The sequence below is a fragment of the Eublepharis macularius genome, chromosome 12, assembly GCF_028583425.1.
Source record: "Eublepharis macularius isolate TG4126 chromosome 12, MPM_Emac_v1.0, whole genome shotgun sequence".
NCBI classification, from domain to species: Eukaryota; Metazoa; Chordata; class Lepidosauria; order Squamata; family Eublepharidae; genus Eublepharis; species Eublepharis macularius.
In genome coordinates this window covers 36,553,796-36,579,611 of record NC_072801.1, presented here as the reverse complement: position 1 = coordinate 36,579,611, position 25,816 = coordinate 36,553,796, and the positions used below count along the sequence as shown (strand labels likewise).

The following is a 25,816-nucleotide window of genomic DNA, read 5'->3' as shown; positions in this document are numbered from 1 at the left end:
TTTTCATGGCTCTTTTTCACGGTTGTTGGTTGACCTATCACCGTGCATTTTTCTAGATCTTTTCAAAAACCCTCAGAACAGGCAGGGCCCTTTGTCATCGCTTATTTACATAGAGAACTCCCTATTTTAGCTACATATTGTATGAGGATGGCCTTCTAGTGGTCAACTCTGCTACCAGGAAATAATTATTGGGAGATCCTGAGTTTTAAAGAAAGGGTGAAAGATTTGGTTCTTCCTTTCCTGTACATAATTTTATAACCTTCAGGTTTAGCAACCTGAATACCCCAGTTTGGTCCAAGCTCACCAGGGTGAGGAAGCTAAGCAGAGTTGGTCATGGTCAGTACCTGGATGGTAGGCCACCAAGGAAGACTGGGGTCGCTATGCGGAGGAAGGCAACGGCTAAAAACCACCTCTGCTCACCTCTCACCTTGAACATCCCATGGTTGGGGCCACTCTCCTCCTCCTGTCAGGTTCTCCCATTATGCTATTGTTTTTCTAAAAATCAGACACTAATACTTTGCCTTCCCGCATATGGAAGTCTCTTAGCAGAAGAAACTGGGTCTCCTGAAAATTATGCACATTTACTGACAGACATATATCACAAAGTGTTGTGTGACTGACCCAAAACACCACAATTTGTTTGGGTTCAAAGTTGGTGCTAGGCTCCTGAGATGCCCCAAACTCAAATCACTAAACAGTTTGTGACTTGGGTGTGGTTTTCCAAATTAAGCCAGGAATCTTTTCCTCACAGTATCTGAAAATGTCTCAAATACGGGGACAAAGGGCATGTCTGTACCAGAACCTTAAACTGATTTAACAACCATTCCTCAGGGAACTCTGGAAACTGCAGTTCTGAAAATGGAGCTAGGGATATCAGGCAGTTCTTCACAACACCAAAATACAGTTCCTTGGATTCTTTGTGAGTGAAGCGATGACAGTTTAATTGGTATAAAACCAATATACATTGCAGAGAAGACCAAGGTTGTGTGATTCTCCTGGAGTAGCTTTGGTGCCTCCATTTTGAGAATACTGTATATGGCCCTGTCTCCATTTTGGAAAAGAATATTTTAGAACAGAAAAAGACACAGAGAAGGGCAATCAAATTGATTGGTTAGACTGGCAGACTAGGTTCTGGGAGACCCAGTTTCAAATCCCCAGTCTGTCACAGAAGTTTGCTATGTGACCTTAAGACAGCCTAACCTCCCTCCTAGGACTGTTGTGAGGATAAAATGGAGGATGGGAGAATTATGTCATAAACTACTTTGGGTCCCCATTGGGGGACTGGTGGGGTATATATGAAGATGCCAGAGAAGAAGGCCACTCCAAGTATGGAGCACAGAACAAAAAAAACAGTAGTGCAGTGGAAAAAGTTGTTTTATTCAGAAATAATGCCACTGGCACTTCTGGGGCGGAGGGATCTGTATAACAATAGCAGGTGACTTCCATAGCAGCGGCCTCTCTGTAGAAATTGTTGCTGTGGAAATCACCTGTTATTATTATAGAGACCACCCTGAAGTGCCAGTGAAATGTGTAGGGGCAGTTTATCGGGGTATATTATATTGCATGATCTCCATACATTACACTGCTGCACACATTTTCAAAAACAGAATGCAAATTTCTTTCTCAGTGGTCAGCTAGACAGAGCACAACTCTGTACATGAAGCAGCTTTGGCTTGCGTGGCAAGATTACCCCCCTACCCTTTGACAAGACAGAGTGGGCTGCAGGGTGATGCCTCCAGAGCCGCCACCCTCCACCCCCCACCCCGTGCCATTGAACTCCTTGTCTACAAACGCTCTCCTTCATCATGTGGTACAGGGAAATGAGACCAAAACAGAGCTCAGATGGGGTTAACAGGCCATGATGATCCAAAGAGAGATGCCAGAACAGTCTTCCCAGCTGGAGAAAGTGGGAAGGTTTATTGAGGTGTGCTGCCCTCTTGCGTCTGAAGGAAACACTGCTGCTTTCATCAAGAGCAAACGACACGGCTGGCGGTCTCCAACAAACAAACATAGTTTGTTGTATTTCTGCAGCAGCAGCACTTCTTTCCCCATATTGCTCTAGGTGCTTCACAGATTACCTACAACAACCTTGTAAGGCAGGCTGGTATTATCTGCCAAAGCGGATGTAATAATAGCCATAGACAGCTTTTAAAAGGGCGTAGACAGATTCATGGAGGAGAGGTCCATCAGTGGCTACTAGAAATGTGAATCTCCTAAAGGGAACCTCCATATTCAGAGGAAACAAGCCTCTGAATACCAGTCCCAGGAGGCAGCATTGGTGTTTGTGCCCTGTTTTTTGGCCCTTCAGGGCAACTGAAGGCCTGGTGTTAGAAGTGGGAGTAGACCTCTAGGCTCATCCTGTAGGAAACATCTTAGGTTTTTAGAAGTCCTACTCTGAGTCGTATCCCCTCAGGAAGAGAAGACTGTCTTTCACCAGGAGCAGGGCCTTCTCTGCAGCAGCCCCCCAGCTGTAGACTGTGTTCCTCATTTGTCATTTTGGAAACCAGATGAAGACATACTTACCATGTCAAACATTTATGAAACCATGGATATTGATCACTATTGCTTTTATTAACTGTATCGTCATCTTTTGTTATTATTTTACATTGTTCTAAATGGGGGTTTGTTGTGCCTTTTTGTATCTTTCTGTCATACACTGTCTTGGGAACCTGTGTTGGCAGGCAGTTTATATATATTACCAACAATAAAGTCAATCCCATAGAACCGAGGCTAGAGGCAGTGACCAGCCTAGGGAGCTGTCACAGCTGAATTGAGATTTGGTAGTTCCTGTACCCACAGGGCTTGATTTGAGAAAGCTGCATGTGTGGCCATGATAGCAGAAAAGTTCCAGCCAGTTTGGAAGTCCTTTCTGGGCCTTTCCTCCAGCTGTGTTGGGAAATCAACAGTGCTTAGGAGAAAGGCATTCTACACATACTCAAGGGCACCTACTCCATTCTATTTGCATATACCAGAAAACCAAATAGAAAGATCTCACCTAAACATCACACTGGGAGAGATGTGAATCTTGCTATTAAGAACATTTCCTGGCTCTGAGTTCTGCTTTAAATCAATGCCATGTGCTTTAGTTGGGAGCCATTATGATTTCTGGGCAGAATTTAGTCCTGTTTAAACCCACAGAAACAGGGCTTCTGTCAGCATTTGTACTTTAAGTATTTTCCTGCCTGCTATTTTTATTTACAGAAAAAAAAGCAAGAAAGCAACCCTCAAATAGAACCCAAAGCCAAAGAAGAGAGAAAAACTCTCACTGAGGGAACAAAAACCAATTTCTACATATAAATATTTATAAAGTACTCTTGTGCCAAAGTGCTAATAATATCAATATCATAGTTATAACAATGTAGAATCTCATATCAATAAATACACAATCTAAGCAGACCAATAAATTATGTCTGTAAACGGTAAACAGTATATATGAAGCAGACGAACAATGCAAAAATATCATTCAAAACACATCAAAGACACAGTGTCACAGTCCATAGGATACTCTTAATGCAGTCTTCATCTTTACTTCTTACAGGTGCAGCAAGACGAAGAAGGGAACTTCATCTGTCTCAGGTAAGTATATGAAGCTTGTTAACCTCTTGGATGTGTTTTCTCCGTAAGTGGAACCAACATGCCAGGGAGCAACCCCAACGACTCTACAAGGGGCCGGCTAATCAAGCACTTGTTTCGTATGTACACTTCATCAGGTCATGCAATAAGTCCACCATATATCTACAATACAAATAATTGCTCAATAAAAGATTCAAAGCACAATGGTCTGTTCATTCAATGACCCACATTGCCACAACCATTTACCTATCCAAACCTCACCCACACAAGCATAGTAATTCTCTTGTCTGTCTGTGCAGGCACACCTCAGTAATTGGCCATGTGCAAAGCTGCACGTCAAGGGCAGGGTTTAAAAGGGACTTAATTAAAGAAACAGTACTCCCATAAATGAGCATCACCATACTTACAGAAAACATGTGAAGCTACGTTCATTATTGAGCCCTGATGGTCTTATACTATTCAGAGAATAAATACAAAAAGCCTCCTCCTGTGCCAGTTCTCTGGTGACCTGGAGTGGAGAACCCTTTCTTCCCACAAATAAGTGAACTTGAAATCATTTTCTCGCTCATGATGTTGAGAGAAGTGCTCCACCAAAGGAGCTTCCATAGTGTGGTTCCTGAGCCTAGAGATATGTTCTAGGATCTGTACACGAAGACGTCTAACGGTATTCTCCACATATAATTTACCAGAGTCATATATGATCAAATACATTACCTCCTGCTGTTTGGCATGTTGAAAAAGCCCGCAATTGGATCTTTGTATGTCCATCCTGAAGCAGTATCTCCTTGCCTACAAGGCTAGGGAACATATAGAACAGTGGGCACAGTTATAGTGTCCCACCACAGGAGGAAGATTATAGGTCGGGGTGTGTACATCTGAAGGCACTATATGGTCCTTAATATTTTTGGTTCTTTTAAAACCTACAGTCGGGGGCTCCTGGCATCTGGGAATGTCTGATACAAGGTGCCAGTATGTAGTTACTATCTTTTTAATCTGTGATGCCAATGGGGTGTAATCAAGAGCCCACCGAACTCTAGTTCCCGACTCCTTGGGTTTTACTTGGAATAACTTCCTTCTGTCAATCAAATCAGCTCTTCACTCAGCTCTGCATAGGACCCCCTCAGGGTAATCCCTATTGAGAAAGGCTCTGTGTAGAGTGTTCCTTTCTCTAATATAATCATTCACATCTGATGAGTTATGTTTGATCCTGAGGAATTGGCCAAATGGTATGTTGTCCCTTGGCTGTCTCGGATGATACGATGTATAATCCAGGTAAGAATTTCTATCAGTCACTTTTTTAAAGGGTCTCACACAAATACAATTGAAATGGTTTCAAAAAACACTGTATCCAGGAAATTGACAAAGTTTGGGTTGGATTGCCACGTGTACTTAATGTTGTCATTTAAAGAATTAAGCCAATCCCCGAAGTTATTCACCTGATCTGACCCCTCCAGAATTATAAAAAGATCATCTATGAACCTACGATACAAAAATATCCTGTCATAAAAAGTTTTTTTGGGGGGTGGGATGATGAATAAATTGCCTTTTCAAGTGTGCCATGTAAATATTGGCCATGCTTGGGGCTGTTGTGCAGCCCATTGCTACACCTTTTGTTTGGTAATAAAATTCAGACCTGAATCTAAAGTAGTTCTTATCTAGGATAAGGTCCAATAATTGTAATAAAAAAGGTGTGGAAGGGATTTGCTTGTCACTTGCATAAAGTACAGCCTCGACTGCAGCCCTTGCTCCCTCATGGGGTATGGACGTGTATAGTGAGGATACATCTAAAGTAACGAAGACATGTTCTGAATTCAGTGATGTACTCTCCACTGTCTGAATAAATGCCCTGGTGTCTTTAATATAAGAGGGAGCCTCGATCACAGCCAGCTGCAAAAAGCTATCTAGGAAGATCGCCAAAGATTTCAGTACAGAATTAGACCCAAAAACAATAGGTCGACCAGGCGGTCGTACTACGTTCTTATGACTCTTTGGTAGACAATAAAACACAGGTACCTTTGGCATCCTTGGTCCAGTGTTAATAATTCTGTTCCTAAGTTGCCTGAAACTCATGTCCTCATTCCCAGATGAGTCGGCATCAGAGGGCTCACAGGTGTCAAGATCTGTTGTAAAGGTTTAGCCCAAGATATAGTCTTGAGGGATCCCATATTAGAAGGGTCCCGACCAGGTATAAACTCTACCTGTTGGATAATCATGTGCGTCCCTCTTAAACTTTTTGATCTTAATCTCCTAGAGCTTCAGTTCAAAGTCTTTTACAGCCTTCTCCACCTCCTGTAATTTGTTTTCAAATTCCTCTGCAGTGCCTGTGCTCTCGACTGACTCACTAACCCTCTCTACTTCTTTGTTTATCGACTCCACTTCCTGTTTGCAGGTTTCTATCACTAAAAGGATAAGGTCTAAAGAGCATTTATTAAGTATCAAGGCCCATTTAGATCCAAATACTTTGTTGTCCGTAAACATCGCTGGGTTTTTTTTAATGCACATACCTCTAGGTATCTGCTGCAGGGTATAATAATCATAAAGCGTGCCTGCATGTAAATTTAATTTTGTAGTTTTAGACAAAAGAAAATTCAATGTGTCCTAATCCTTCTTGTGAGGAACCCCTGCCTGATTCATTACAGATGCAACATTCGAAAGGATATGTTTTTTCTCTTTCTCACTATAAGCGAAAACCGCCTGATAACCTGCCATGGCTTCAGCCCTTAAAGGTACAGAACAAAAAGCAAGGAAGCAACCCCCAAATAGAACCTAAAGCCAAAAGAGAGAGAAAAACTTTCACTGAAGGAACAAAAACCAATTATTGCTGTGAGATTCTACACTGTTATAACTATGATATTTATTGATATTTATTGACATTTATTAGCATTTTGGCACTAGAGCATTTTATAAATATTTATATATATAGTAATTGGTTTTTGCTATTTTTATTTAGCATGCATGGTTCATAAGAATCAAATAAACCTTAATTGATGTTAGCTGTTAAGACTTACTGGACAACTTGCATACACACATCCCTCATAACCCTGTGAATTCTAACTCTATGCAAAACCAAAGAATACATGCTAGTGATTTTTCTACAACTTCACAAGTATACATTTCCGATGTTGCTGGAGAAAGGCACATTTGTTAAAACCATGTAATTAATAGGTTTTTCTATTCTGTGGACATAGCCTTGCTCTGCATGAAGAGGGCTATTTAGGGCAGAGTAAAGAACAAACACTGGGAATGGTGTTCTATGGCCCACCCCCCCAGAACATCCCGTGTTTCTTTAAACACAAAATATATGCAGTGGATTGCCAAAGCCATGGGACAGGTTATGGGGGGAAATTGGGGGGGTGTAATTAAAGCATTCCGTTTTTCTAGCTTGGTTAGAGTGCCATCTGGTGGTTTCTTAACCACATATTGAGAACACCCAGGGAAAGCTAGAAAATAGATGAGAGAGTTTAAGAGACCTAAAAATGTTTGGGAAGCGGCACTGCTTTGCTTGTGGGAGCTTTGTTCTTCTTTTGATCCACTGTCACCTCTGCTCAAGAGTAGTTTGGCAAGTTTTTGAAATAATAAAAACCTGCAGACCCTGTTTATCAGAGATGAGTAGATGTGGATCTGTGTAAGGCATACATGTCTGGATTGTGTAACTTAAGGCCAGAAGGAAAGCTGGATGGAGATACATTTAGGCAGGAACCAAGTCCCAAAAGATGACTTCTTAGTAGCACCACTACATTTATCTATTGATTTAGTATATTTTTATCCAGCCCTTCCTCCAAGGAACTCAGGGCAGTGTACATCATTCTACCTTCCTCTATTTTACTCTTACAACAACTCTGTGAGGTAGGTTAGGCTGAGGATGCACAACTAGCCCAAGACCAGCCAATCAGTTTCAAGGCAGAATGGGGATTTGAACCTGGGTTTATGCAGATCCTAATCCAACAGCCTAACCACTACACCATACTGGGCACTCTTATTGTATTACTAATCAGGACAGTGTATTAGTGTATTACTAATCAGGACTCTCATGCAAACAGGCCCTCCTTCTCCAGAGCCAATGTAGTAACCCTTGTTGGGAGAAGATCTTTGGGCACCAGTCAGAAAGGGGGTGGAGCCATGTCTCAGAGGTAGAGCATCTGCTTTGCATGCAAAAGGTTCCTGGTTCAATCTCCAGGGAACAGGATCATGTTGGAGACAATGTGAAAGACCTCTAGCTGAGACCTCAGGGAACTGCTGCCAGTCTGAGCAGATGATACTGGCCTTGATAGACCAACGGTTTGATTGAGCATAAGACCATTTCACATGTAATATAGAAATCTCATTACTTACAAAGACTTCGTTGTTCCTAGCATTGAGAAGCAGGAAGAGAGATGTGCTCGTCAAGTTGCAGGTCAGGAGTAAGCATCTTCCAAGCAGCATCTGAAAACTTGCTCTAGAATTAGAAAGAGCGAGGGTTTGGTCCAATTAGTTATGCTCCAGCTTTCAGAAAGCTAAGTCAAAGAGAGAGAACATTAATCCAGTATAACATCATAGTGAAAAGCCCCAAGTCCCAGGCTCAAACTCACTGAGGCTCATTTGAAGGCCTTCTACAAGCCACTTTAATCTCAGACCCCAAATCTGCCCCATCTCAGGGCTAGAAGAGCCCCCAAGTACAGACAGGCTTTCCCCTTTGACCTACATCCCCATCATTAACATACACCCTCAGTTCTACCCCCATCACTCCAGACGCAGTACCCAGCTCTTAGCTCCCTTCTTTGAGTCAGAGCTTCAGCAGACCAGTCAGCATGCAAGTGGTGACATCAGTTGCCACTAAGTACAGGGCCTTCTCTGTTGTGGGACTCAACTTACGGAACACCCTCCTGGTAATCATGTGCCTGGCAGTGAACCCAGTGACTTTTCCCTGCCATTTTAGAATGCTTCCTGTTTACATAGGCCTTTGTTGAATTGCCTCTAGGACAGCTTTAGGTTTTGGGCTACTTTTAGGTTGGCTGTTTGGCACAGTTTCAATTTTTAGATGGCCATCCTGATCCTTTTCAGATTTTGCAGCAGTTTTAAGTTTCTAACTTTTATGCACACTATATTATTGTGATTATTGCATTTTAATTGTTTTTACTATGCTTTAACTGGTCAACCATCCTGAAACAAACACAAACAAAGGAGGGAGGTCTCCAATTGAATTGCAATATATGAGCAATCCCCCAGGGACTGCAAGAAGGCCAGATACACTACAAGGTGTTCAGAAATATCTTGTATACGAAATTAAATGCACTGAAGCAAAATTCACATATATCGTTATACAAGGAATTTTTCATCCTGAAAACCTGTTGAAAGTATATTAATATATCACACACACACTATAATATTGACTTACCTTAGGTATAGATTTAAGAGTTACTGACAATGTAAAAAAACTATTTGGAGCCCTTTAAGAAAGAGCTACATATAAATTGTGAGGGCTGTATGGAAGACTAGATACATTAAACTTAAAACTGTTACCAAGACACTTTTTATTCCCTTTGCTCTAAAGTGTTTTCAAGCCTTTAAACTGTTTAACCGATGAACACCATTGACTGAGATACATAGGATGTTAAAGAATTCCAAGCAAACTGCAAAGTTCAAACACTGAAAACCCAGAATTTGGCAGGCCACTTGGCTTACATATGGGCATTCATTGTTTGATGACTGCAGGGTCTCTAGATGGCTTGCATGTGTGAACGTATCCTCATTGATCTAAGCTGTATAGACTGAGCTTTCTTATCACTCCCTGGAGAATGTTCTCACATGGAGTTGCCATCAAGGGTACAGTGAATCAAGCAATGCAAAGGTGTGTATAAAAAATCCTCAGTGAGTTAGCGCGTGCATAACTATATATATGTATGTGTGTGTGTATGTGTGTATGTATATGTGTGTGTGTGTGTGTGTGTGTGCGCACGCGCGTATGTATGTATATATAGGCAAATTGACTTCATGCACATTGCGAATGCACAAATGTTATGGGGGGGGCTCATTTATTGCAGAACTAGCAATAGAGGCCTGCTTGTTTCAGGGGTTAGGGTGTAGAACTAGGAGATATAGGTTTGAATGCCCACTCTGCCATGGATGCGCTCACTGGATGGCCTTGGGCCAAACTATCTCACAGGGTTGTTGTGAGGATACAATGGAGGAGAACAATGTAAGCCACTTTGGGATCCCATTGGCGAGAAAGGCTAAGCAAATAAATGAACAAGAATAGCAGCATGAACACAAGAGTACACAAAACAGAGAGCAGGGTAGCAGAGTGGTGTGAAGGCCTAGAAAGTTCTCCTGATCCACTTTTTAAAATGAAAGTTACAACATTACAGTAAGTTCTATGCCAGATACTCTGTACATCGCATGGAGACTCTGCATCCACAGGATTATCAAAAACAGCTCTCCCTCAAACAAAACCTGAGCTTCTAGTGTAATCCAGAAAAATTATGCCTCACTAAACTGAACCTAGCCCCATCACAGTTACATGCAAGGTCCCTTTAGGGGCTTGTCTCGACTTAGCAGGTCACAGTATGTGCTTAGGGGGCTGCATTCAAACTGCAAGTGTCATAAGGAGGAAGTGAGAAGTGGCAGTGTGAGACCAAGAGGACCATCCTGGTTTCCTGTAGTGACCAACTTGATGCTTCCAGGAAGCCCAAAAGGCTGGCCCCAAATGCAACAGCTTGTATGCCATGGTTTCCCCACTCTCTGCCTGAAGGTTCCACTGAGCCAGCAGGCCTAATAGCCATTGATGATAACCCAAGCCTCTAAGGATGAGGCCCAGTCTTACCTAAGGGACTGATTGGGGCAGGGGGGGGGGTAGATTGTGAAGTGTTAGGATGAGCTGTACTATTTCAGACTGTGGGCAAGGAGAGTCTTTTAAAAAATAAAATGTGCCCCCATATAAGAACTCCCTGCAAGAGGTGGTAGAGAGTGCCCTCAAGTCATAGCTAACTTATGGAGACCCCTGATGCGGTTTTCATGGCAAGAGACTAACATAGGAGGTTTGCCAGTGCCTGCCTCTGCAACCCTTGTCTTTGTTGGAGGTCTCCCATCCCATTACTAACCAGGGCCAACCCTGCTTAGTTTCTGAGATCTGACGAGATCAGGCTCACCTGGGCTATCCAAGGCAGGGCACAATCTGAAGTAGTTTAGCCCATTCTACTACTTTAGTGCTCAGCCACCCATTGTGCTGAGTGCACAAACTCAGATCAGGTCTAGCCCCTTTCAAAAGCCTCCTAAACATGGTCACACTGGGTGGCAAATTTGATAAATTAAGCCTTGCATGAAGTAATAATTTATTGAATCTGTCCTAAATATAAAACCAGTCAATATCTTAAGGTTACTTTTTCTGGTATTGGGAAGAGGCAGATTTTCTCTCTCTGCTTTCTCTATGCCCTGCATTTTGTTTCGAAAATAAGCTTCCAGCATATTCCCTTTCAGTTTTCTTACAAGGCTCAAGGGCTTCAGTCTTTCTCCTTGGGAAAGAGCTCCAACTCTTGAGCATTTCAATTGCTCTTTAGCAGTAGAAAAGAGCAAGAGTCCAGGAGCACCTATAAGACTAACAAAATTTGTGATAGGATATGAGCTTTTGTGAGTCTTCAGATACTTCTGAAGAAGTGAGCTGTGACTCACAAAGGCTCATAGCCTACCACAAATTTTGTTAGTCTTATAGGTGCTCCTGGATTCTTACTCTTTTCTACTGGCTCCAGACAAATATGGCTCCCCATCTTGATCAATTGCCCCTCAGGGCACCTTTGCCTACTCTATGGTATCTTTTTTAAAAGTAGGACCACTAGAGCCTTGCAAAATGTGGCTGCACTGTAAACATGGTGAGGTTTGACAAATTTATTTTCAATCTTAATAGTCCTGGCAGCGCAGTTCCTTTTTTAAAACTCCTTTTGCACATCTAGTCCAATTAATAATAGAGAAGAGCAAACTATAAAGCTGGAGTCAGTGGGAATAAAATAAATGCTGCTTGAAAGGAAGAGGTGAGAGAGGATATGATGTGGAGCTTTCAGAGCATGGAAGTGTTAACATTCTGTCTCCTCCTTCACATTTTTAGTCTCTGCTATAGTTTTCATTGAGCCTGTGGATTACATTTCAGTTCAATGAATCAGGATGAGTCCATAAAATGTGGTGCAGACAGGACAGTGTGGGGAGAAAATGTCTTCTTACTTTTTAAGGTAAAAAATGGTTTTAGTACACGTAATATCATTACAGAAAATGATATAACAAGGTATGGATATGAAACATGATTATAACAGGGTTGCACTTACCTGTATCCATTGTTCATCGCCATTGTTCTGTGGGCAGGCCTGCTGACAAGTTTTTATCGCTTTCATAAAGCTCCACCAGGGAGCCGCTTCTCCCAGTCAAGTCTCAGCCCATTTTCCTGCCTAAACGGTCATGTGACTGTGTGGGAGCAGCGACTCCCTTCCCCTCAGTTCTCCTGAGTCGCCATGATCTCATACTGGACCTTGCCAGAGAGTTCACAGTGGGGCAGGAGGGGCGGGGATGTGTGTCTACACAGAAGAACTCGATGAATAATGGTTACAGGTAAGTGCAAGCCTGTTTTCATCTTCGTTCTTCTGTGCATCCCCACATTGGGAGATTACCAAGCTACACTCTCACAAGGAGGTGGGGTGAATCTCTCTCAATCATAATTTAATAACATAAAACTTGATCAAAGTAAGTAATAAACTTATGTAAAAACTTTGCAAATGTACAGGCAAATGGGAGATATGCCAATAAAGATGTAAGTATTTGCAACGACTTAAAATTGCATAGTGTTTACTTTCCCTTTTACTTTTTCTTTTAAACAAAGACTGCAGTACTGCTCTAATTATCACCACATTCTATGTGATGTGATGTGAACAGTATGATGACAGAGAAAGGTGTCTGACTATGACCAGTCAGCTATCTTGCAGATTCCTTTTTTTTTTTTTGCAAGGAGTGCAAAACTGCCACACGCTATGTGCAATTGATGTCTAAAGTGCAATGTCCAACAAAGGCACTCGACGATGGCCAAGGAACTGCTTTATAAACATGAAATATAGTACTTCTCACAGAAAAAACACTGAGGTAGCCAGAGACCCGGTAAAGTGAAACCCCCAGATGAAGAGGGCCTTGAACAGTATGTTGGTATGCCAACTGGATGATAGACACCACATATCTATCAATGGGCTAGGATGACCTCCATTCGCCCATGATTGGGCTAAAAAATGCATAAACAGATGCAGATCCGAATGAAAAATTGCCTTATAATTAAAACAAAAATGACAACGTTCTTCTGAACTGTAATGTAATGTAATGCGTTAGATGTCTCTTGTGTCCTGAATTGCAGGTTTCGTAAAATACAGGCAGGGTCATCTCTTGAAATAGGTCAAAAGAGAACAAGAAACCTAGTAGGAAATGGTTGTCTGGACAGAAGACTGCACCATGGTTCCTGAGTTTATGCCCCAAAGGCTGGTTCAGTCCTAGGCACTGACGAGTCACTCTCCTAACTATAGTAATATCATGAAAAAGCTCATCCACAATGGCAGACACTTCAACGTACAAGTGGCTAAGTGGCTTATGTTGGAGGATGCCAACATAAGGCTCAACTGTACCAAAGACAGGGACCTTGGAAAATAAAGCTTGAGCATCCCTTTGAGGAATTGGCAGGACTAGGACCAGATGGCACAGGCTTGCCTTTAATCTGAACATGAATGGAGTCTAAGGTAGATAGGTGAACCTGACTAGTCAGCAAAAATCCTGAGTTCAGGATGTATAGATACTCAATACATAAAGAGTAAAAGACAACTCTCAGCCATAGTGCTCTTACTCTACATCTTCTCTGAAAGAAAATTTCCATTTGGAGTCAAAAACATCCAAGTGGAAAGTCCCATGTTCAGGAGTACTTGAATGGAAATCACCAAAGAATGGGTCAAGTGTATCCTGTTGACAAGTGCGTGAAACCCAAAATGTGAGGAAACAGTGTTCCCAGTTGAATCTTGCCCAGTATCGGAGGAAGTGGCATGTACTTGTGCTTGGATTGAGCAAATGACGTAAGAACCCAATTTGCCTTGGCCAAAAGGGGATACAGTTTGAAATGTTCCTTCCAATAGGTAAACGAGTCTGTATGCCAGGGAAAAAAGATAAAATGCATAGAACAGACAACCTGTTCATACATGTAGAAAGATGTCTTCTAGAACAACAGCACTCATGTCTTGGCATTAACTCTAGTTGTGAATTTGCTCACATCTGGAACTATCTACTGAAGGAATATTGGCTACGGGTTGACATTGTTTACAACACATTAATGAGTGGAACTCAAGACGGTGCTCAACCCCTTTGGTCTGGTGTTGTCTGAGCCCGGGATGTAGACACTAAGCATGGAAAACCTATCAGGAATCGCCCAACTGCAGATGACCCTAGCCTCTGCCCAAGGGTTAGTGATGCTGTGCATTCCACTTGTTGTGGTAACAATTGCATAGTGTCACCCATTTGGGCTTGAATATCTTTGCCCCAACACATATCTGTGATGAAACAAGAGCATAATATATGCCTCTGAATTCCATTACTTAAATATGTAATGTCTTTTCTCTGTCAGACCATTTATTCCTATATAATAGTATCATCACCAAGTGTATTCCAATTCTGCAATGAAGCATCAGTTGTCGGAATAGCATGATCCTGTCTAGTACCAAAGGGTATACCCTGAACAAACTAATGGTCTGGCTGTCACCTTTCAAGGGTCCGGGACGAACAAATTTATGGATAGAGAAATGTGAGGAAGACCTGAAAATTTCTCAGAAACCACTGGTGCAAATTCACATATTTAACATGGTAAGGGGTGCCATCGACGTGGCAGTCGACATCTGCCTCAGCAATGTCTGTGTGCTCCAGATAATTTGGAGTCACTTGTCTGAGTCCTGCCCTAGAGCAGGATGATCTTGGTACTATGGAGTCCAACGTTGCACCACTGTGAATGAAACTCTGGGTAGGCCCACATTGTGATCTTTCCCCAACATCACCAACTCACTCTAGTATTCCACAAGTAGCACAACATCAGTCATCAATTGATTACAAAAATGGTGCAGCAATGAGCCCATTGTTCAGATCTAGTAAAAAAAGAACCATCTAAAGTTGTGAGATGGGCTAAGCAGGTTCCTTACAGTGGGTGAGCATTCTGAACATTGTTAGAAAACAAAAGGGGAAGAACTATGTATAGAATATCCTGTCTCGACATTTGAATCACATCTAATGACTGTAAATGTCCCTGATAGAGATATGGGAATAATCCTTCCCAAAGTCCAGGGTAGCTACCTAGCAATTAACGTTTAAGAGAGACAATAAAGAGGAGAATGTGACCATTCTATCCTAAATACTTTAAGTACAGTGAGCTAAATACTTTAAGTACAGTGAGCTGGCTGAAATCTGGTATAGGCTAAAAACATCCACATTTTTCTTAAGTACTAATAAAAAAAAACGTGGGGAAGAAGACTATTGGGAGATCCTTGAATGGCCCTTTACCTTGAGAAACAATTTTTTTTCTTCTCTAATCTAATGAGGAATTATTTGCACTTGTAGCAAGTAATATACATAGAGACTTTCCCCTTTTTCTTCTTCTTAATTGACTCTAAATCATGGTCAGTGTCCATTATGGCTAAGACCCAAAAACAAATGTCACTGATCACGTTCAGGGAAATATGTTGCCAAACCATTAAGTAGAACCTTAGGGTCCTTGAGACTGTAAGTGCTGCAAAGATTTCAGGACTATACAGAACCCTTCCTCCCACCTGGGGTAATGGTGGCAAATTGGAGGCATGCTGTAAAACTGATCAGTTGTGTTAGTGACCCCAAGAGAATTCTTTCTACTCAGAATTCTACTCATCTGAGTGAGAAAGAAGGGAAGCACCCCCAAACAGAGTCCTCTACTCCAAACTTAGTTACAGGGAGCGGAGGGGGTCCGAGAATCTAAGTCAGGGGTGATGCTCCAAAGACATCATTTCTGCCCTACTCTAAGTCTAAGTCTAAGTCTAAGTCTAAGGTGAGAATCTAAGTCAGGGGTGATGCTCCAAAGACGTCATTTCTGCCCTACTCTCGGTGAAGCATCTACAGCATGTCCAACTGTGTTTATCTGCTGCATAGACAGCATTATAGTTTCCACTTAGTAACAGGGTGACTATAGAATTTCACACGGGGAGGTTAGTGATATCAGATGACAGCTTCTCCTTGAGATGTGGAAGGTAGTCATCTATAATGGTTTAATATTTAGTAACGTGAAAATTTAAAAAACAGAGGCAGAATATTGGCTTTTGCCCAGTCCATCAAGTTCTCTGCCCTCACCGTGGGGGGGGGGAGGTGTAGAGTATAATATAAGATGGAAATTCTGATGTATTAATTCTGTAACCAGTGGAGATGGTGCTGGCATTCCACCCAAGATGGAGTTCCAGCCAGTAACTGTCACTGATAACACAGCATGATTTCGTGGATAGGAAGGCTATGACCAAAATTGAATCAGGGTAGGGGCTTCTTCCTAGCCCTCTGATCTAATGACAAACAAGTCCAAGACTTGTAAGAAAAGCATTCAAAGATCCCCATAAACAGAAATAGATCTCTGTTCCGCATTGCCATCAGGTGAGGGACCCTTCCTGGATCCAATCACAGCAGCGTGTCATGGGATTTTGTTTGTTTGTATTGGTTAGAATTCAAACCCGATTCTACTGCTTGGAAGGTAGCTATGCTTACCACTACATCACCAACAGCTTACTTGAATTAGAAGGCATCGTGTCGGTTCCAACTGTGGTTGTGGAGCCGACAGATGCTGATTCTGATCTCTCGGATCTGATGAGAAAAAAATGAGAAAAATTCTTGGCTCCGATAGTGGTGATGGGCATCTAGGAGTGTCCTGCAGCAGAGTGCAGTTATAATCTCTGTCTGCAGCTCCCTGAAGCCAACCCTCTCAACCTTAGCGCCTGTAGCTGATCATCGGCTCTGATGAGCCTTGTAACAGGGGGAGAGTGTCTTATTTCTAGTTTTGAGGAAGCCTTGGTTCCAAGGATGCCATGAATCTGAGGGTGTCTCTGATCTGAAGAAGTTCTTGGATCCGAAGGATCTCAGTTCTGCTCCGATCCAAATGAAGTCTCGGATCCGAGGAAGGTCTTGGCTCCGAAAGGTCTTGACTCCAAGCAAAATCCTGGATCCGAAGGAAAGGTCTCGGATTCAAAGGACCCTGATTCCAAGAAAAATCTCGGATCCAAAGGATCTCAACTCCGAGAAAGGTCTCAGATCTGAAAGAGGTTTCAGAGTACGGTACTTTTCACCCTTGGCTCCTACCTCACTGATTGAGCCCAAGATGGGCACTCTTTCATGGCAGGCGACTCACTGCCGGAGTATTGGAGCTCGAGAAAGGTCTTGGATCCGAAAGGTTTCAGAGCACGGTGTTTTTCACCCTTGGCTCCTACCTCACTGGTCCAGCCCAAGATGGGTACTCCTTCATGGCAGGCGACTCACTGCCAGAGTATTGGGGCCCAGTGGACACCCTTTAGCGGCAGATGACTTAACTGCCTGGGGGTCATAGCTCCATAAAAGCCTCCTAGCGGCAGATGCCTTAGGTTGGAGCTTCCCACACACCCGTCAACGACAGACGACTTAACTGCCTGTGGGAGTCGAAGCTTCCTGGATGCCTGTTAGCGGCAGACAATTTCACTGCCTGGGGCTGTAGCTTGCTCGATTATTTACATTTCAGATGAGTAGATGCTCCACCACGGCAGCTGACACAGCTGCCAGAGGAAAAGAGCCTGTCAGAATTATTCCTTAATGTAAGCCAGTTTAGTACTATATCCAGCATACCTCATGAAACAATACAGTCTGAAATAATCTGAGGAGCAGCAGTTACTAAGTGTGAAAGTCAAACTAGTTAAAAACCTCCTCAAAACACACAAGATGTAAGGATGAGTGAATCCAAAATTTATTAATTTTCTCTTCAAACAAAACATCCAATGTTAAAAATTAATGGAGCTCTTGAACGAGGTTCTTCTCATCGCGGTGGCTAAGAGAGAACTGAGGGGAAGGGGTCACTCCTCCCACACAGTCACATGACCGTTTAGGCAGGAAAGTGGGCTGAGATGTGACTGGGAGAAGTGGTTCACTAGTGGAGCTTTATGGAAGCGATAAAAACTTCTCCAGTTGGCAGGCTTGCATGTGCACAGTCCCAATGTGGAGATGCACAGAAGAACAAAGATGAACTTTATGATAAATCTCTTATACATTTGTTATTACCTGGGCTCTGGAGCAGAAACTCTAAGTTCTGCTTTTAAATTCAGTTCTCTTCTGAAAGGAACATGTGGCTTTCTCTGCACCTTTTTTGGGTTGATGCTCTTATATTGTGCAATGTGTGTATAGTATCCCCTAGCTGTCACCACAGCACAGTGCCTAATGGCAGGATACTAGAGGGCAGAGAGGTCCTTTCAGCCTCCACAGCAGCAGCTCCTTTCATCCACATCTATAGCATGGAGGGATACAAACAGATAATACTGCCAGAGAGGCCACAGAACAATCTTCACAGGGAGATTGTTCTTCTAGCACTCTTCTTGGAAGGAATACTGCTACATATAGAAGGAAAAAAATAATTCATGTGAATTTTGTAATAAATGATCAAAGGAGCCAATTTGGAATATAAAGAGGGAATAAGCTAGATCGCAAAATAAATAATCTTGCATTTAGATATAATGGCCAGGCAACTATATAGCATAGATTTTACAGTATGTCCTGATATGCGTGTGCATGTGTGCGTGCTCGCGCACATACACACATGCACAGACTTTTAAAATTCTGTTAGTGGACTTTATCCAAATATCCCTAATATGGACTGGCTGCCATATTAGCAAATCTAATCATATGGGGATGTGAATGATAAAACCCAGTAGCTCAGGGAGAGGAAAAAAGCACAGATAATCTCAGCTTTTTCTCTGAAAGAAACAAGCTTCTAGCTCTTATGGCATTGAAGGCCAGAGTCATATATGCAATTGGTTCGATGTTTATTTGTACTCTGCCTTTTATTCTATTGGATATATCAGTGAAGCAATTCAAAATGCAATTGTGAGCTAGCTTGGCATTTACGAACTGTGGTAAACACATTAACTGAAAATAAATGGCACAAACTCAAACCTTCAGGAAAGGCGGAATCATTGGCCAAAACAGACACAGACCGGCTGAAAACTTTTTTTAAAGGATAGTAAACAAAGATGTTTAGGAAAAAATAACACATAGTCCCTCTTTAGTCACACTTTAAATCCAATACTTAAATAACGCATATAGGACATTTCCTATGTTGCAACCCTATTATTTCTCCTTTTTGTTTAATAAGTCTTGCAATTAATATAAAGTGCAAGGGCAATGCTTGAAAAAACATTGAACGCTTGGCTTTCTTTTGGGGCACCATAAACATAGCAAATGGTGCTTAAGTGCATACATTGAAGTTAAGGGGCGGGCCATAGGATGCATGATGAGGGCAAAACCAGAGTTCACAGAAGACTGATTGGTCCTTTATTTTCAGGGAGCTCTGTCACAGAACCTCCAGTACATTGCTGAGGATTCCAGGGCACATTTAGAGTGTATGCATACACACAGAAATACAGATATGTGAGATACAGGCACACATACTGTTCTTCTGAATCTAAAAATTAGAAATGGTAACCAAGCTGTTTTTCAAGGAAGCTTGGGATGGTTCAGGGCACTGAATTACCCCAAGCAAGATGCAGCTATCATTGCCAGGGCCTGTACTGTCACCAGCTACATCCAAGACAAGCCCATGTAGCACTTAAATAGGGGCTTGGCTTGAACACAGACTGTGACAGCACAAGCCCAGAAGGCAATGTTAGTTATTTCTCCTGCTTCTGAGGCCTAGAAGTGAGCCAAGCTCCTGCAGTACATCAGCTCCTTCCTCAATTGCTTGGTTGACATGGCCAGAGAACCAGCCCTGGGGAAAACCAGTCTGCCATTACTGATTTTTGTCATTCAGGACCCCTCAATAAGCTTCCAAGTAACCTCTGGCTTTCTGAGAAGACTGACAAGGAATCACAGAAACTCCTTCTTCCTCTTCCTCCAGAATACTGGAGTCTTCTGCATACTCTGTCTGAACCACTTTAAAAATAGTCAAAGCTGATCTTCCAGACCTTTAAGCACTGAGTAAGTAAAGAGCTACAGCCATGTTCTACTAGGCTGCTAACCAAGGCCAGCTAGTATTTTGCTAGATTGACCATGCAACACTGCATTGTTAGGTCATACTATTGGGTTGAAATACCAAATTGTGCCATGTTTGCCACAACCCACCACACTTTGCCTTTGGAAAAAACAAGATTTCTCTTATCCAGGGGTTCTTTTCTGGGAAAAGAGGTGGTGGAACTCTCGAGAGGGAAATGAGAAAGAAACACACAGGATTCTTTGAAATAATATTATTTTCAAGCACTATTGCTGAGTATTTTCAAGAGGTGCTGGAACTCCGTTCCACCACGTTCCCCCCGAAAAAAAGCCTTGCCCTTATCTATTTTACCCATGAAATGGGGAGGGGGTCGGAGAGGAAGACGGTTGGCTTTCAAACCAAATCATCGGCAACCTTACCTATCTTGTACTGTCTTTCATTCATACAAGTCCACTTATTTCAGAAGGTGAAAGTGTCACTGCTTTTTGCATTTGCCACTACTTACATTTTTAAACCTCCCCCCCCTCTCTCTCGCGCGCACACACGCGCACACACGCGCACGCATGCACACATAGAGTTAGGCACAAAGGGTCTGAACAAAACTGAATGTTGCATGAATTCAGGGCTGCTAGTCATACTGTTAACAGCATTCAAAAACCTGAAAATCTCAGTTCCACCTACTCTAAATTTAGGAAGTTTCTAGCCCTCCAGACTGCAATTAGGCTTGGAAGTTTGTACGCAATGCCTGACAAAGTTTGAAAACTATGGGGAAAGGGAAGAGCTGTGGAGAACATCTTGTTGCTCAGTAGGCAGTTCTTCAGTGCCCTGTTGCTTTCTACAAAGAGAAGTCACAAATAATAATATACAATATAAGCATACTTTGCATAATGTATGCAGGGCATAGAATTCCGCTTTGGTACAGTTTTGAAAAAGTAGAATATTACATGCACAGGCCAGAAACCATGATTTCTATAGCATGTTTAAGTGTTTTATTATCGATTTATTCCTAAAAACATATTTTGATGTTAGTTTGCAGCAGGTTAGTGATTGTTGAGGAACGGAAATTTTCTCTAAAATGTGATTAAGAAGCTGAGCCTCCTGTATTCAAACTCTATCGATTAAGCCACTGCACAACACACCCATGATTAAAATATGCAGTTTTGGTCACACCACTTCTTTAAAAATCCCTACAGAATTGAGCAAAGCTACAGGAAAAGGTAACCTGGGGCTTTATAGTACAAGTATGCTTCTTAACAGCATTGTTTTTTTCTTCTCTTATGCACAGTATCATTTGCTAGTTGGGGCTTCCCCCCCACCCCCAAGTTTTTCCGTGTTTTCAAAAATGCATGGGAAAAACTTGAAGAAAAACATGCAAAATGATACTGTGAGTCACAAATGGAACTGAACATAGAGAACTCTTACTTAGCCACTAGTAGCAACTGAAAAGGAGCTTCACAATAGATTAAAGGAAGTAGCCCATACAACTCATCATTAACTTAACTTACAAGGTGCAGTGCTGGCCACTTGTTTAGTCAGGTTGTATGTGAAAAACAATTGGACAAGTTCATGGGAGTGGAGATGTTAATGGATGTGTATCATGAAGTGAATAATAGAACCTCCATGTACAGAGGCAGTATGGACAGTTCTGATGAAAGAAAATCATCAGACGACAGCTAGTCATATCCCGTTATGCTTATGAAGGGCATGGAGAAATCTAGCTGGCGATTATCGACAACAGAATATTGAACTAATTAGTTGTAAACTTGATGTTATCACCACTAGGGGCTGGTTCACAAATGCGGATGCATGGAATCAACCACCTGCACAGAAAAATATCCTACATGTGCAGTGATACCAAAGTTATACCAGTGGCACCTGACACTCCATTGTGTTTTCCCATGAGAAACAATGGAAATACATGTACGATATCCTGACCTTTTTGCTGCTCAATGCATTTGCCATTTTCCATCAATTTTTACATTTACGTCAGTGCAGCAGTGTATTCAGTTATTTCCTGTCTTATGGGTCAAAATTCTTAAAAAATAAAAAATGCAGTTCAATTCATGTGGTTCTTTCAGAACCTTCCCTCCTACTCTTTCAGTGCCTTCTATTACCTCTGTTTTCTCTTATTAACTACCACCACTTAAACCCTGCCTCCTTTCAATGCACAACACCCTACAGTTGCATACACAATTGTTGACACTGGGGGTCTCTCAACCCAGTAAACAGCAAGTAGTTACATAGGGCATGTGGTGGCCCTCATGTAACAAGGCCACAGGACAGAGGCTATTCCACACAATAATTTAATTAAGAAGCAGTGGCTTAGATACATCAAAAAAGGCAACCACATATGAAAACTGATATGGCTGGTATATGAGAGAAGGGAACTGGTATTCACAACCTACCTTGAACCCTTTGTTGATCCTGTTAAGATTCAAGAAGATACCCTTGCTGGGCTAAATGCTAAATTGGTTGGATCATGCAAACACATTAAGATTGCCACAAGCCTTATACACTGAACTGGAATGGGCATGGAGGGATGCAGGGTTAGGATAACTGTAACAGAGGTAAGAGTAACAGACATCCTCCTCCCTACTGAATGCAACCTCTGAAGCAAACTCCTGCCTTGGAGGAAGCATTCTGCAGGGATTAATGCAAGTGAGATTTTAGTCAGCATCTTTGAGACCCTGCAAAAGAGGGGGTAGGTAGTCTCATTTAGGTGAACTGGTTTATAGGCTTATGACAGGACTGCAGAAAATTGACATGGCTGAACAGCCCATCAGTTTCTTTGAGTAGAGGACAGAAGAGAGCAGACATGTCTGAGGAGAACTCCAGGACTGTAAAAATATCAAGGACATTAGCAAACTGCTTACTGAAAAAGAAGGGGAAAAGAAGTGTTTAAATAAATGCCTGGGAGAAGCCTCTCCTTTTTATTTACCATACTCAGCACGTACAGTACTTTCTGTTTTGCATCTTAGGCAGGAACTGGCAACTGAATAAAAAAAATACACATACAATTTACACTTGGAATTTGCAAACTTACTACACTTTGTAGCATCAATAAGGTTTTTTTTAGTTTGTAGAAGGGGGAATAATATATTACAGTTAATATTGCCCTCCTCCACACAACCCTTCCTAAAAGTTATTTCAACACCTCCCCTCCCCCCTACAAGTCTCTGTGTCTCTTGTCCGGTCGTACTTATAAGGCATATTATGTTTCCCACCCTCAGCAGCAATTAACTACCCAGTTGGGCAGCTGTTTCCTTTTGTATAATAAAAAGAAAATAAGTCATTTTTTTTGTTGAGCAAGTCAGAGCCAGAACACACTCTCTCCCAACCTCCAATTCCAGACACATTTCTCCCTTTGAACACTGCCAGTTTAAAAAAGGGGGGGGGGGGAGAGAAGGGAGAAAATAAATTTTTCCAGCCAAGAATTATAATCACCCAAGTTTCTGCATTGTGTTTTACGGTTCAAGACTGTAACCCTCAACAAGTGTGCATGCCCTTGCTCTTACACACACCTAAATCATTTTTTAAAACAAAAGTAAGATATTTTCACTAAGAAAACTTGCAAAGGCTTTCTTAACATTGCTAACAGCAAAATCACTTGAGAGACCAGTCTCTGAGAAGCTGGAATAAACTTAAAACATTAACCCCATTTATTGAGGTTCCCTCTGGCTTCAGTTTTGAAACTCCTTCCACCCCCAAGAATTTAAAGATTACAAAGTTTTTGGTTTTTTTTTATTTTAGCCATTTACTTTGGCCTGAAGAACTTCCAACAAAGACACTTGCCATTCTTAAAGAGGAAAAAAAACCTAAACCCATCCAAAAGTCAGCAGACTTCCAGATGCTACAGAAAGTCAGTTTAACTAAAGTTTGGAAGGTGAAGATGACAACACAGGGCCTTTCACAGTAAAACAGGGGGCAGTTCACCCTGAAATAATGTAGCACCCTGTCTTTCCAGATGAAGAAAATGCAGCTTAAGGGGGCATGTGTGTCCCAAATCTTATGCAACACGAATCAAATTCTCTTAATTCAGTATAAAAGGCATATAGGCACCATCTGACAAACCTTGAAATTCAAGGAGGCAAGGGGGAAAAACAAAAACACACATCGCCTCTGCAATACTGAGCCTGGATCTACACATGAAATGGAATGAGGTGGCAAAATAGGGTGTAAGCAGTTGAAGAAATCACATCTTTTTGCAAGGCTCTCCCCACTCCACATCAAAACCCTCCTTCCTGGCAGTAAGCTAACACAAGAAGGGGATCAAGTAAACACCTCTCCCCCAGATGTGCAGGGAGTTGTTTTTTTTTAATGGAGGAGGCAAAGAAGTGCAGCCAGTCACTCATTCTGCCACCTTATTCTGCTGCATTTATAGACCAGGGTGCCAATTTATTTCATCCAGATATTCTGGCTCCAGGCTAGAAAACACATTCAGTTCATATTTCCCAATTTAATTATAACTAATTTTAAGGTCTCCTTTCCCCATCTCTGAGTGGGAAAACTCACCACATCAAACTCAAATTAGGTCTTTTAAGAATGGACAGATTCCAACTCAGGACAAAGAAATTCATTTTAAAGTCTCTGAGGGCAAGGGCAGGATGGGGGAAGGGGGAGAACAGGCTGACAGCAGCCTAGTGAACAAAAAGAAAAAGAAATACCAACAATAAACCATTTTTCTGTGTGGAGGCCACAGACAGGAGGTGTGGTTTGCCCTAGCAAACTGGATGCTTTCAAGAGTCAAGACAGCAATCCAATGCCACCCCTCTCCAAAGACGCCACCCCCTGCAGTCATTTAATATGGTACCCCTCTTCCTCGTCCCCCTCTCGGGGGCACTCTACTTGACCCGCGAAAGGCTTTTCCATAAGCAGAGGCCAGGGTTGGATTCCCCCAGGTGTGACTTGTTCCTGCATCACTAGAACTAGTGTTTGTCACTCCCACCTCGCTGTAGTTGTGAATTTTGGCCTCTAGGTGCGCCAGTGTGTTGTTGCTTCCCTCAGTTTTGACGAAGGACTGCCCGACAGCAGAGTGTACCCCTAAAGGGACTCGAGTAAAACGGAGGTCCTGGTCCCCTGGGAACTGAACAGATCCTGCACCCTGGTAGCTGCTTGTCTCCCCAAGGTGACTTGTGGAGCCCAGAAAGGTCCTACTTTTCCCCAAAGTCTGGGGTGATGTCTCTGTTAAAGTCTGGTTGGAATTCCGTTCGTCAACATCAAAGCCGCTGCCCTCTGGCCCATCGGTGCCATAAGTCCTGGCTGAGGGTTGTGACCTGGCGTAATCCGAGGAGGGCCTCGCCGGTTGGGGTTCATGCTTTGGGTGGCTCAGCGGCCCTGCCTCTTGCTGGGATAAAAGGTGGAGGAGGGCAGCTGTAACAGCTGGGTTCAACTCCTGAGCTGCGTTGGAGATGTTTTCCTCGGCCAGATTTGGTGGCGGTGGTGGTCCAGGAGGTTCAGGGGGTCTCTTCTCTGGTGGGAGAATGTGAGGACAGGCTGTGGAATGGTTACTTCTTTTAAACACCATCTTAAAAGCACATGTGAACAAATATCAATACATTTTAGAGGTGAGGCTATATGTGGGGAAGCTTAAAACAAGACCAAACGCTTTACGTAAAGAAGGTCCCAGGTTACCTCCCACTGAAAAGATCTCAGGTAAAAGGGCTTGTAAAGACCTCCTGGGATCTTGGGACAGCCACTAACAGGTGGGGTACGTGGAAATAAGAAAAATAAGTGGAGCTGTGTGTAATCTGAGCTTTAAAAAATAAACAGGCATTCCCACCCTAGAACCCCTTCTGTACCAATGCAACAGAAATACTGAGACCTGAATACAAGAAGTTTATTTCAGTGTGTATAGTTTATTCTGTTTCTGCTTGATACTGGGAGATACAAAGTGCTAGATAGAGCACTGAGGTCCCATCCATTGAAATTTCTGCAAAGCCCCCCACCCCCACTTCTGAGACTTTGGCAGGCATACCCTCCTGCATCAAAGCCTATCTCTGCAATCAGGAAGCTATAAGCCTGCTTCCTTTTTAAAAAGCCCAAAAT

At 42.4% G+C, this 25,816-nt stretch overlaps 1 protein-coding gene across 6 annotated transcripts in view; it reads right to left on the bottom strand.

Annotated features, from left to right (window-relative positions):
- Positions 1–25,816, bottom strand: part of CDK12 (cyclin dependent kinase 12) — a 106,946-nt gene that overhangs the window by 40,385 nt on the left and 40,745 nt on the right. For 3 of the 6 annotated variants that reach the window (XR_008597944.1, XR_008597943.1, XR_008597945.1), the window contains exon 14: positions 7,906–8,008. Coding sequence is in view for 3 of the 6 variants with exons in the window: in XM_054992572.1 (XP_054848547.1) it covers positions 24,570–25,264 (695 nt within the window). In the remaining 3 variants the exon portion in view is untranslated. Of the gene's footprint in view, positions 1–7,905; positions 8,009–20,861; positions 25,296–25,816 lie in introns of those variants that run through there. The other 3 variants (XM_054992572.1, XM_054992573.1, XM_054992574.1) reach the window with 3 other exon arrangements.